This window comes from Hylobates moloch, unplaced genomic scaffold (assembly GCF_009828535.3).
Source record: "Hylobates moloch isolate HMO894 unplaced genomic scaffold, HMol_V3 SCAFFOLD_29, whole genome shotgun sequence".
NCBI classification, from domain to species: domain Eukaryota; kingdom Metazoa; phylum Chordata; class Mammalia; order Primates; family Hylobatidae; genus Hylobates; species Hylobates moloch.
This window is the reverse complement of record NW_026652304.1, coordinates 2,613,382-2,626,533: the sequence shown is the minus strand read 5'-3', so window position 1 is coordinate 2,626,533 and position 13,152 is coordinate 2,613,382. Positions and strand designations below refer to the sequence as shown.

The 13,152-nt window shown below is 42.4% G+C and overlaps 1 protein-coding gene across 3 annotated transcripts in view; it reads left to right on the top strand.

Annotated features, from left to right (window-relative positions):
• LOC116463240 (monofunctional C1-tetrahydrofolate synthase, mitochondrial) overlaps positions 1-13,152 on the top strand; it is a 237,696-nt gene that overhangs the window by 161,054 nt on the left and 63,490 nt on the right. For all 3 annotated transcript variants that reach the window (XM_032146268.2, XM_058434521.1, XM_058434522.1), the window contains 2 exons: positions 8,938-9,045; positions 11,408-11,560. In XM_032146268.2, coding sequence (XP_032002159.1) covers positions 8,938-9,045; positions 11,408-11,560 — 261 coding nt within the window. The remainder of the gene's footprint in view (positions 1-8,937; positions 9,046-11,407; positions 11,561-13,152) is intronic.

Here is a 13,152-nt window from a genome sequence, read left to right as displayed (position 1 = left end):
TGTAGATCATTTAAAATTTATGCTTCATTTAAAATACAAAATACAAATGGAAATAATTACCGCGTATCCGGAAATGTCTATTCAACTTACAAGTTTATTAATTGATCCTTCTCTTTACATGTTTTACGGGCCTTGGAATACACTTTGCTGATATCACAGCATAGGAAGATTTAACCCATGTGAATTCAACTCTGTGGCCTTGGTGAAAGAAAAGAACCATGTATTTTTCATTCACATCGTTGGCCCCCGATGCATGCCAACGACTTCATTTGGTGCAGGGCTAAAGAAATGGCAGTGTGTTCCAATACTTCAACAACAGTGGGGCCTCATTAAGAGATGCTAGGGTATTGAGAGTGGAGTATTATATAGTGTTTTTCGTAGGCCTTCTAAAAGATTTTTCAGAGTTGCTGACTTCAGAATTTGGCCTCTGAGTAAGATGAGACATCCCTACTACGTTATAAAGCCTTCGTGGATCTTTATTTCTAACAGTTCATTTTTAAACTTCTGTTCCATTTCATTTTATTTTGTCCATTTTTTGTCACAAAAAAATTATTTTAAAATGTAACGGCTTTTCTAGAATGTACAGATCAATTTTATTCCACTAAAAAGCAGGACCGCAATAATTTAATTGAAGAATTCTAGTGAGCATTTCCAGAGCCTTTCCAAGAAGGCTATACTGTCTAACTTTGAGTGACTCAGCTTCTAGGACCCTGGTCCACCACACCTACAGAATGAATTTAATAAAGCATGAAGGTCACCAAATCCTCTACTATTTCTTTGTGGAGTCATTCAGCTAGTGTTTATGTTGTGCCTGCTCTGTGCGAGAGACTGTGCCACCAATATAACCATTGGTCACAGTTATTTTCTAGAGCCATGCTGCCCGATATCCCATGTGGCTAAGATTGACAGTTCAGTTTCTGGATTGTTCCAGTCTCATTTCCAGTGCTTTTAATAGCCACATGAGGCCAGTGAACACACGATATATCTTCCATTGTGATGGAAAGTGACAGTGGACAGCTCTGTTCTACAGTATTTCCGTTTCCGAAACACATGTTTAAGAAGTTTGGAAAGGAATTAGTGTAGAGTATGATTTTTTGGTGAATATGAAGATTTAACATAACATTAGTTCAAAAATGACCAAAGATACAAGTGTAGACACCAGGCTTTTGAAGTAGCTAATATGTTAAGCAGCTGTGCATTATATAGACAGAATATTCACTATGTCCCCCCCATTCAGCCCTGTGTTTGACACCATTTCACCTTGGCTTCTGCCCTTCTTTCCCTTCTTTGCCTATTGAGATTTTTCCTGTCCTTTCTGTCCTTTTTTTTTTTTTTTTTTTTTTTTTTTGAGGCAGAGTCTTGCTCTGTCACCAGGCTGGAGTCCAGTGGCATGATCTCAGCTCACTGCAGTCTCCACCTCACAGGTTCAAGCGATTCTCCTGCCTCACCCTCCCAAGTAGCTTTGACTACAGGAACGCGCCATCACTCCCAGCTAATTTTTGTATTTTTTTTTATAGAGATGAGGTTTCACCATGTTGTCCAGGCTGGTCTTGAACTCCTGACCTCAGGTGATCCACCCACCTCGGCCTCCCAAAGTGCTGGGATTACAGGTGTGAGCCACCGCACCATGCCTCCTGTCCTTTCTTTAATGCACTATTCCAGCTCTTTTTATGTCTTGCCAGCTTTTACTGATTTTCATGCCTCCCTCTGCAACCTGTGATCTCTTGACTTTAATAGTAATGTTTATACAGAGTCTTGACTGCACACTCTCTTCTGTCATCGTTGTTTATTGTGTCTCATTGTCCCCAATCCATCAGAAGTTCTTGGTACACAAAGTCCCTGAAGCTCTATGAACAATGCCCTGACATCTTGAAAGGACTTGCCATAGGTGGTTATTTGATCACTTAGCAGATGCCTGTGGGATCCTACTTTGTGCAGGCCACTCTCCAAGGCACAACGTGGCAAGTAAATGTATTAGTCAATATTTACAGAACCAAGAGAAAGCCAGCAATGATTAATGCATAAACAGTCATAAATTGGCCATTTTGTTTGTTTATAAAAGCTATCATTTACCACAGAGAAGTACAAGTGAATATCAAGTTCAGATCAAGACCTTTGGACTGAGCTTGGCATTTTTTTTTTCTTTAAAGATTACACTTCTCCCCCAAATCAAGCAGATTAACCATAGGAAGTTCCTTGCCTGCTAACACAACATAAATAGATTGCATGCAAGGGGAAGGACCTTATCAGGGCAAATTTTAGTATTTACACTAAACCCAAAAGATATGTTAACTGAGATATTTTTATTTCCTTAATTGTACTTGTGAGTGAAAAACAAAAATTGTAGCAGGAGTCCCAAGAGCACTTTGGCCATGGGCTTTCGAGCTGTGAGTTGAAGCACTTTATTCAGCATGTGGCTGCAGGGTTGTAGCTCGGGTTGTAGCTCCGGTTGTAGACAGTGCATTCTCTTCAGATCCCAGGAAACAGTGTCATACCTGTGGAAGCCACCAGAATGCACCTTCATCTTCTCCAGTGGTGGTGAGGTTGAGGCCGAGCATCGGAAGTGCCAAGTGCTGGGAAACTGTGGGGCTGGATAGATAGCAGTGCCTGCTGGGAAGCACACAGCCCTGGCAGTGAGGTTGAGGCAGGGAAGCAGGGCTGTCCAGTTGGGATTCATTCGTACTACTGGCCCCTCACAGTACCGTCATGTGTGGGTGGTCGCGCTTGTCCTACAGGAAGTAAGCCACAACTACTCATCTCACACAGTCAGCCTGGTACCTCCTTGGAATTCTCAAAACACTTTCCAATACACATTGGAAAAGAAGAAAGTTTAGGTGTTGACAAAAAAATGTATGTTGCCTTATGCCCAAAAGCATTGAAAGCAGGGACTCAAGCAGGTACTCGTGCAGCCCTGGTCATAGCAGCATTGTTGCCAGTAGCTGAAAGGTGGGAACCCCCTTGTCTGTCAGCAGGGATCAGCTAAAGATGGCACACACATACTATGGAACATTATTCAGCCTTGGGAAGGACACCTCCTATCACACGGATGAACCTTGAGGACATTATGCTAAATGAAATATGCCAGACACGGAAGGACACATACTGCTTGATTCTGCTTGTAGGGGCCTGTAGAGCCGTCAGATTCATAGACAGGAAGTAGAATGGTGGTTGTCAGGGGCCAAGGGGAGGGGCTTAGAAAGTTGCTGCTTAATGGGTGGAGTTTCAGTTTTGCTAAATACAGAGAGTTCTGGAAGTTGGTTGCCCGACACCATAAATGGACTTAACTCTACTGAACTGTACACTTAGAAATGGTTAAAATGGTAAATTAGGCCAGACACAGTGGCTTACACCTGAAATCCCAGCACTTTGGGAGGCCGAGGCAGGCAGATCACCTGAGGTCAGGAGTTCAAGACCAGTCTGGCCAAAATGGTGAAACCCCATCTCTACTAAAAATACAAAAATTAGCTGGGCGTGGTGGCAGGAGCCAGTAATCCCAGCTGCTCGGGAGGCTGAGGCAAACAGAATTGTTTGACCCGGAAGGCAGAGGTTACAGTGAGCCGAGATCGCACCACTACACTACCAGCCTGGGTAACAAATGAATAAATAAAGAATATATATATATACATATTATATATAGATAGATAGATGTATTTCTTACAAAACATTTTCATGTTTAAAAATAACAAATCAGGCCTGGCACAGTGGCTCATGCCTGTAATCCCAGCACTTTGGGGGGCTGAGGCGGGCGGATCACCTGAGGTCAGGAGTTCGAGACCAGCCTGACCAACATAGTGAAACCCCGTCTCTACTAAAAATACAAAATTAGCCGGGCATGGTGGCACATGCCTGTAATCCCAGCTACTTGGGAGGCTGAGGCAAGATAATCGCTTGAACCCAGGAGGCAGAGGTTGCAGTCAGCCAAGATCTCACCGTTCCACTCCAGCCTGGGTGACAGAGTGAGTCTCTGTATCAAAAAAAATTTTTTTAAGTAACAAATTAGCCACCCACTCGCATTAATTTATTCACTAGTCATTCGATTGCTATTACTTTGCTCCCATGTGAGTTTTTAAATTATTAACAGAAAAATCACACTCTTTATTTTTGAATTATGATCTAGAGTTCAGTAAAGAATACATTCTGTTGATTAAAGGTGTTATGAGTAACAGTATCTTGTTTTGCTGTACTTCCAAGCAAAATGTAATTCTTTCAGTCCTCCCTACCGTTCTCACTCCATAATAATATTACTTAGGGTTTGTATAGCATGACATTTACAGTGTGCTTGCATTTCACACTGACTCAATGTGTGCAGTACAGTGATATATAGTGAAGTATTCACATCCTCATCTTAGAAATGAGGAAACAAATTCAGGGAGGTTACATGATTTAACCACACGTAAGGAGGGGCCGTGTTCTCTCTGAGCCCTCCTACCTCACACAGCCACCAAGCTCCTTTGTGCAGAGCCCACGGAGGGTTGGAGTGGCCACGCTGGGGTAGGTGCAGGCCAGAGACTGGATGCAACAGGAACATTGCCTGCTTCCCAGAACCACTGTCCTACTGCCCGGGGAACACACCCTTCTGAGAGCTGACTTCTGACAAAGCATGGTCCTTGGGCTTGCCCTGCAGCTTCTTTCCTGCAAGAAGTATCTTCCAGCATCCTACCAACTTTTATTTCTTAAAAAAGGTTGCTCCTTGCCAGGCGCTGGTTGACCAGCAGAGGAGCTTGCGTTAGTTTCAGTACAGTGTTGGGAGCAAGCACCTGAGTGCCCAGCAACATAGGCTGCTCATGATCTAAGATTCGTGGAAAAAGTCTTCTCCGCTGTTACCTGCAGCACATCAACACCTGAATTTTCTTATCATCTTATGTGGCTATTGAACCACAGGGAACCCAAGCTTAGTCAACAGGAAATATAGAAGTATTCATTTGTTCAACTATATATTGAGGGCCTTGTATATATTCCAGGGGCTGTATCATATCTTGCCTCTAGGTAAATAAGAGATGGTCCTGAGCCTCAAAGAGTTTATCAGCCATTCTTTATTCTTCAGCTAATATGAACATTGAATCTTTTACATTAGAAGTTGCCCGTGCAGGGCACGCCTGTAATCCCAGCAACCTGGGAGGTCAATGCAGGAAAATTGCTTGAGACCGGGAGTTTGAGACCAGCCTGGGCAACATGGTGAGACCTCATCTCTACCAAAAATAAATATTAAAAAAAGTGGCCGGGCGCGGTGGCTCACGCTTGTAATCCCAGCACTTTGGGAGGCCGAGGCGGGCGGATCATGAGGTCAGGAGATCGAGACCATGGTGAAACCCCGTCTCTACTAAAAATACAAAAAAAATTAGCCGGGCGTGGTGGCAGGCGCCTGTAGTCCCAGCTACTCGGAGAGGCTGAGGCAGGAGAATGGCGTGAACCCGGGAGGCGGAGCTTGCAGTGAGCCGAGATCGCGCCACTGCACTCCAGCCTGGGTGACAGAGCAAGACTCCGTCTCAAAAAAAAAAAAAAAAAAGTTACTCTTAAATTTCTTTCTCTAACCCAGCCTCAGCTTTGCACTCAGGCAGTAACTCTTTGTACAACATTACTGGCACCATATTCAGCTTACACAGAACCCTCCAGGCAAGGACAGGTCACTGCTAAGTGAGAGAGCTCTGGTTATTATAGTTCTTGCTTAAACACTGCACTCAAAACGACTTCCTTCTAACGTTTGTCCCTTGGTTCACACTCTGCCCTCCTTTCGATTTTTCGTGTGGCATGGCCTTCCAAGAGAGTTCAGTGTCAGTGTGGTGCTGCCAAGTCTGTGCGACTGTTCACACACTCGGGCTCCATTCACACACCCCAAGATTGCATGAGCTTTTGCTGGCAGCCACCCACAGTCAGGAGCCGCAGGTAGGAGCGCCCCAAGGGCATCTAGATGTCAAAGAAGAGGATGCTCACATGTGCCTAAGGGTCATCCATGAAGGCGTCATGGAGGAGGTGGCCTTTGGGATAGATGTTAGAAAGCTCAGAGAGTTTTAACAAAGATTGGTCTTTGAAGATTACTAATCTTTTGACTTTATAAATATTTGCATGTATCTTCCAGTCTGTCTCTTATTTTTTGACCTTATTTATAATGTCTTCTTAAAACAAGTTTTAAATTTTGCTATAGTGAAATGTATATACCATTTCCTTTATGGGTGATTCTATTGTTACCTCATTTAAGAAATTCTTCTCTACTTCAGGATAATAGAGTTCCCACTGTTTTCTTCCAATATTTTGAGTTATAATTTTCAAGTTTACGCCTTTGTTCCATATTGGGTTTATTTGGGGGGCTGGTATGTGGTAGGAATCTAATTTTATTTCTCTCCAGCCAAAAGTCAGATGGGAGTCAGCCTTTCTCTGTTGATTTGTGTCCCCTCTGTTATATACTATCCTGCACATGCTGAGGTGTCTTTGTGGGTTCTTTCTTCTTTTCCATTGATTAATTGGTCTATACTTGTGCCAGTACCCATGGAATTTATTAGCATAGTTTTGTGGTATGATTGATAGCTAGTAGAAAAGTCCTCTTTCTTTGTTCTTTTGGTTTTGTTTTATTTTTAAAGTTATCTGACTATTTATGCCATTACCCCGTGTTAGTTCACTCTCGAGTTGCTATAAAGGAATCCCTGAGACTGGTTAATGGATAAAGAAAAGTAGTTTATTTTGGCTCATGGTTCTGAAGGCTGTACAAGCATGGCACCAACATCTGCTGGGCTTCTGGTGAGGGCCTCAGGAAGCTTCCACTCAGGGCAGAAGGTGAAGGGGGAGCCAGTGCATCACATGGCAAGAGTGGGAGCAAGAGATGGGGTGGGAGGTGCCAACAAGCAGACTTCCTGAGAACTCAGAGTGAGAACTCACTCATTATCATGAGGACAGCACCAAGCCATTCATGAGGGATCCGCCCCCATGATCCAAACACCTCCCACCGGGCCCCACCTCCAACATTGAGGATTACATTTCACCATGAGATTTGGAGGGGACCACAATCCAAACCACATCAACCCTTTATTGTAAGTTTTAGAACTAATTGGCCAGGTAACCAAAAATGAGCTTGGGATTTTTATTGGACTTGCATTGAACTGAGTAAGTTTCAGAGAAGTGACACCTGTCTGGTATTAAGTCTCCTCATCCATGAGCAAACTATTTTTCCTCCATTGACTCAGACTCTTTTTATGTCCCTCAGTGAAAGGTTATAAGACTTGCACCTTCATTTCTTTTTATTTGTTAGAATATTCAATATTTAAGTTCCAGACCACAGAACACCTCTACAGTAATAAAAACTGTAGTAATGAAAAACACGTTTTAAAGCAGTTTTGGGTTCTATCAGGGTTGGGAGGGGAAGAGTGCTAGCTTTTATTTATTTTCTCTTGGGTAACTCTTTTATCAATAGTATTTCATACAAATGTGACACTTGCTGTTGCCAAGCGAAGTCCTTGAGGCACACCATGGGAGACTTCTGCCCCTTGGTTGACATCTGTTCCCTCAGCATTTGGTTCAGCAGTTGTTCACCAAACAGTAAATCCACTAATTGCATCATGCGTATGCTTTTTTTTTCTCTTTGAGACAAGAGTCTTGCTCTGTCACCCAGGCTTGAAGTGCAGTGGCGTGATCTTGGCTCGCTGCAACCTCCACCTCCCAGGGTCAAGTGATTCTCCTGCCTCAGCCTCCTGAATAGCTGGGATTACAGACGTGAGCTGCCACATCCAGCTGATTTTTGTACTTTTAGCAGAGACGGGGTTTCACCATGTTGGCCACGCTGATCTTGAACACTTGACCTCAAGTGACCCGCCCACCTCAGCCTCCCAAAGTGTTGGGATTACAGTTGTGAGCCACCGCACCTGGCCACATATGCATCTTTACCCACAGAAGGATTGTAGATAATTTTGCCAAATGTGTTTCTTAAATTTAGAATTACTTTATCTGTGGAATATTATTTTCCTAATGAATCATTCATGTTTCTGAAGATCCCTTGCCATATGCTACCAATAGTCTGTGTCCTGGTTTTCAGTCTAACATTATGGAAATCATTTCCTCCAACACACTTATTTGCCTGTATCTAGTCTTCTCACATTTCTTCCATGCCACGTGATTTCTCATAATTTGCTAAAGTGACAGTAGGTTCAATCTCTGATTTTCCAATATAGTGTTTGATCACATCAGCATTTATGTTAAAATCTCAATCCATTACTGCTCACGAAAAAATACTTGTTTTTAATACTATGAACCCGTATTCAGACCCACTTAAAAACCAGCACTCACAATTTCGTTGGGAGACTCCTGTCCTGACATATATGATTATTTGAAAACTATAGTAAACAGGCCAGGCATGATGGCTCATGCCTGTAATCCCAGTGCTTTGGGAGGCCAAGGTGGACAGTTTGCCTGAGCCCAGGAGTTCAAGACCAGCCTGGGCAACATGGTGAAACCCAGTCTCTATGAAAAATGCAAAAAAAAAAAAAAAAATTAGCTTGGAGTCATGGTGCACCCATGTAGTCCCAGCTACTCAGGAAGCTGAGATGGGACGATCACTTGAGCCTGGGAGGTTGAGGCTGCAGTGGGCTGAGATTGTGCCACTGCGCAGCAGAGTGATACTGTCTTAAAAAAAAAAAAAGAAATTATAGTAAACTACATTTTTTTAATGCTACAATGGATAAAAATGGTTACAACTAGATAAGCAGCCTCTAAATTGCCTGAACACCTAAGGCTTATTTGCTAGTTGACATCTAATCTATTTCTGACACTGAAAATTTCAGTGCTTTAGGGTGCTAAAAGGAAAAAAGAGGGTTTGCTAGGAATCCTGCAGTTGCTGAGGGGGTACCCTGATACGGGAATTTTAAGCAATTACAGAAAATCTCACTAAACTTTTTAAAAAATCTTTAACCAGATTAAACTTATACAATTTTGTTATAATTTGTGTTTCTCCAGCTTCCAATTGTGGACAAGATAAGGACCATTGCCCAGGCTGTCTATGGAGCCAAAGATATCGAACTCTCTCCTGAGGCACAAGCCAAAATAGATCGTTACACTCAACAGGTAAAAGTTGTACTTTTAGGGGAAAAGAAAAAATTCACCTTAGGTTCTCAGAATACTCAGCTTGACTTGAGGATTTGTACATGTCTCACCAGCTAACCTTTGCTTAATCTGTTTTATGGTTAACAAAGATGAAAGTAATACCCTCGGGTAGAGTGTAGACTATATTTAGAACTTTATGGTGAGGCATATATCCTCTGATCCATGCATCGTTTACTTCTTTGACTATAAATGTGTCTGATATGGGTGGTATCCCTGTTTGTAGTTGATGTGTGATCTTTCATCCCTCCCACTCAGCCCAGAACGTTGAAACTATCCTTTGGAGTATAGCTGCGGAGTCAGATTTAGATGAATTGCAGTGCTTCCTCTTCCTTACTGGCCTCTTACTACCTTAAAAATGCTAGCATGGTGCCAGGGTAGGCAGATAGGAGTGCAGCCTATAAAGATGGGAATGTTTGCTGTTCTTCTTATGCAAGTGGTTCATTGGCTTTTTACTGAGCTTGTCCACTGAGATTGAAGGCTCCGTCATCTTCTAGTTCTAGCCACTGACAAAGGCAAGTAGGCAAACAGCTGGGAAGGTGGCTGTGATCTGACAGCATGCGTCACCATCTAGTCCAGTGACAGTCATGATCAGTCAACTCCATTACGGGAGGCTCAGCCACCTTCACCAGAAGGACCATATGCCTCAATGTCCCTCCTACTTTGGCGTAATCAGATAGGTAGAAGTCAGGACATTTTAAGAGCCTGCTGGCTAAAGAGCTTCATGATGGGTAGCATTGAGCTTTTCTTTAAAAAAAATCTCCAACTGCTTATTCTTTTTTGTAAACCCATTTGAAATTTTGTTAAATGCTGCCATTGCCAGCCAGGGTATTTGTTCTCCTAGGTTTGGTAAAACAGTCAGCAACTCAAAGTTCTAAATTCTTAGAATTTTCCCTGTATGTTCTTGACTTATCCTTTACAAAAAGGATTCCCAAGCGCTGCACTGTGCACAGGCATTGTGGTGAAATTTTCATTCATGTGCAATGAACCAAGTAAAATAAGGTCATTCTCATGGGGTTGGTTTGGGGTTTTTTTCCCGTGAGTTTTAAATAATGATATTTAAGACTATCATTTATTCTAATATTAAGTTTTTTCTCCTTTCAGTGTTAAAATGTTATTTCTTTTATGAAGTAATCTGGTGACAGTATATGGCATATTGGTTGGTTTTTGTTTCTGTTTAATATGCCTACTGACAAAATTTTTACATTAGCAAACCTGTATTAGTTCATAGAAATTACTTCAATATTTAACCATGTCTGAAATTCAAAATTCTGGCACCATTTCTGAAAGACAGTTGTGATTGTCGCTCAGCAAAATTCTTATCAGTATAGAAGAGTGGAGATTTCAAAAAGAAAATGGCCCCATGTCCAAGTCCTCCCTGAGTTGATAAGACTCTAAGATCTTCCAAATAGTTTTAGGCTAAGTCTTATGAAAATTTGACTAAAGATTTCATTCCCTTTATCTCTATCAAGGAAATATTCCTTAAAAGTGGTGTCTACCGGGCACGGTGCTCACACCTGTAATCCCAGCACTTTGCGGGGTCAAGGCAGAGGATCAGTTGAAGCCAGGAGTTTGAGACCACTCTGGGCAACATAGCAAAACCTCCATCTCTGTTTTTATTTTTTTTTAAGTTAGTGTCAAGTATGTGGTTGCAATGAATTAGCAAAGCCTCTAAAGGAACACTATGTGCCATTTAATCAGAACCAGGCTTCGAGGACACTGTGCTTTTTGTGAGACACCACATGTGACTTCCTGCTCTTTCACCTTTGGAACTCTGGGTCAGACATAGACTTTGGTCCTTAAAAACAAGAAGCTTAAATAGTGACCTCATCTTAGTTCTTATAATGTAATCGCAGATCAAATAGCCATGATTCATAAACCAACACAAAGGAACCCTTTGCTTCCTGACCGACTCCAGAATGAGTGAACAACATGACTAAGAGCCTCGTCGCAGAGCCTTTCTCCAGACTACCTTGCTGGGTCCCGGATATTAATAGTCTTGGAAAGTGGTTTCTACAGCTGCTGCTTTGCCTGAAAACAGCCATGCTTTCCCCAAACATGCAAATAACAACACTGCCTTCTCTTAAAGAGAGCCTCCAAAATAAACAATAGTCACCCTTGACCTGCTAAACAGTCATCACATGGAGGTGAGTTTTTATCCTCACCTTCTTGCTTCTTCAATGAACAAGTAGTAACAAGCAGCTCCTGCGTGTGCCTCGATCTGAGCCGGCATTCCATTGCTGCCGAGACTGTGTAAAGTGCAAATTGAAAAACACAGGAGACTAACATCTATATCAGTGAACACATTTTCTTTCCTTTCTTACAGGGTTTTGGAAATTTGCCCATCTGCATGGCAAAGACCCACCTTTCTCTGTCTCACCAACCTGACAGAAAAGGTGTGCCAAGGGACTTCATCTTACCTATCAGTGATGTCCGGGCCAGCATAGGCGCTGGGTTCATTTACCCTTTGGTCGGAACGGTGAGTGAGTCACATTTTCCAAAAACCTTCCCCATTCTGCGTTGCCGTCGTGCCTCAAATCATTATGCTCCACCCGCTCTTTAAAAATCATGGATTAGGGAAAATTGGGAGTAATTAATAGTGCAGTATTAGCTATTTTTCTAAACACTGTGTCTCACCTACCTTTGCCATTGTGGTTTGGGTTTTTCTTTTTTTACATCATGTGTTCAGGATCCTTAGAGTCATAATACTAATTTCCTTCCTAAGGCAAGTAAGAACATAACTTGGGAGAATTCGGTCTGTTATTTAAATGGTAGAATGGCTTAGGACAGTGGTTGTCAATCTTTATCACACATGGCACCCAAAATGATGTAAACACAGTAGGGTTGACTGCTCACACCCGACAGGATCTGCCCAGTCACCCCAAGGGCTGGGGAAAGCAGTCCTCACCCTCTCTCACTTCCCCAGCACGTCAGGTGGGAAGTTCTGGCTTAGGAAATTACTGAATCGTATGAGTTCTCATTTCTGATGTTGTCGTGATGGGATCACATTGCTATTGGATGATTATTCTGTTAGTTTGTGTTATCTATGGGGGTAAAGGAGATGAGCAGAGAAATAAAAGCTTATCAAAGTGCTTAAAATCCATGAAGATGAGCTTCATTTGGTATAGCTACACAGTGATAGCCTCCCGTTGGTACCATCAGTGGCCTAAATTTGACTTCTTGTCTTTGGGAGTGCTCCCGAATTTGGTTTAGAACAAAAAAGAATTCTTACAACCTGGCAGATCCCATGGCAAGCAAAGAAAAAAATATTCTAACCCGTCATTATCATCATCATTAGTGCAAAGTGATCTGAGCTTAAACAGCATACATTATAATAATTTTTGATAATAAACCATGTTGCTTTATTGTGTAAACAAGCAATAGATAGAGAAAAAGTGCAGATTCTTGCCTTGATATTTACATACTTCATCTAATATTGGACACAATGTTTCTTCCATCAGCATTTTTTGAATTCTTCCTGCATGTGAGGCACAGAGATTTTAAGATGAGCAGGTGTGAGACGCATGGGTTTGAATAGCACAGAGGTATCTGGAGAGCATTGTGTTGGTATTCTGAATACCCTCAGAGCCCAGGGGGGTAACAGCTCATTATGCCTGGGGTAGGACTTACCTGGGATGTGGAAGAAGAGGGGATTCTTCAAAAAGAGCTCAACCTCTGAACTGGCAAAACAGTGAGTTTTGACTCAAAGGCACCAAAGTACTAATACATGACATCCTCTCCTAGGGTGATCCAGTGTGGCTGGAGTTGGATGAGGTGGGGAGGCTGGGGATGGGAATGGGAATGGGATTGGGATAGCAGGACAGGGTCACATGGCCAAGGATCTTGAAAACCATCTCATGGAACTTGAATCTGATCTCTACACACTGGGGAACCACGGTAGGGTGGGTTTTTTTGTTGGTTTGTTTTTTGGTTTTTTGGTTTTTTGATTTTTTGTTTTTAAATAAGGAGGAGAAGAATGTGGTCTGATGTATATTTTAGAAAAATAGCTGTGGCAGCAATGTGGAGAATGTTTAGTGAAAAGAGAACCAGGCCCAGAGAGGTGGGTTAATT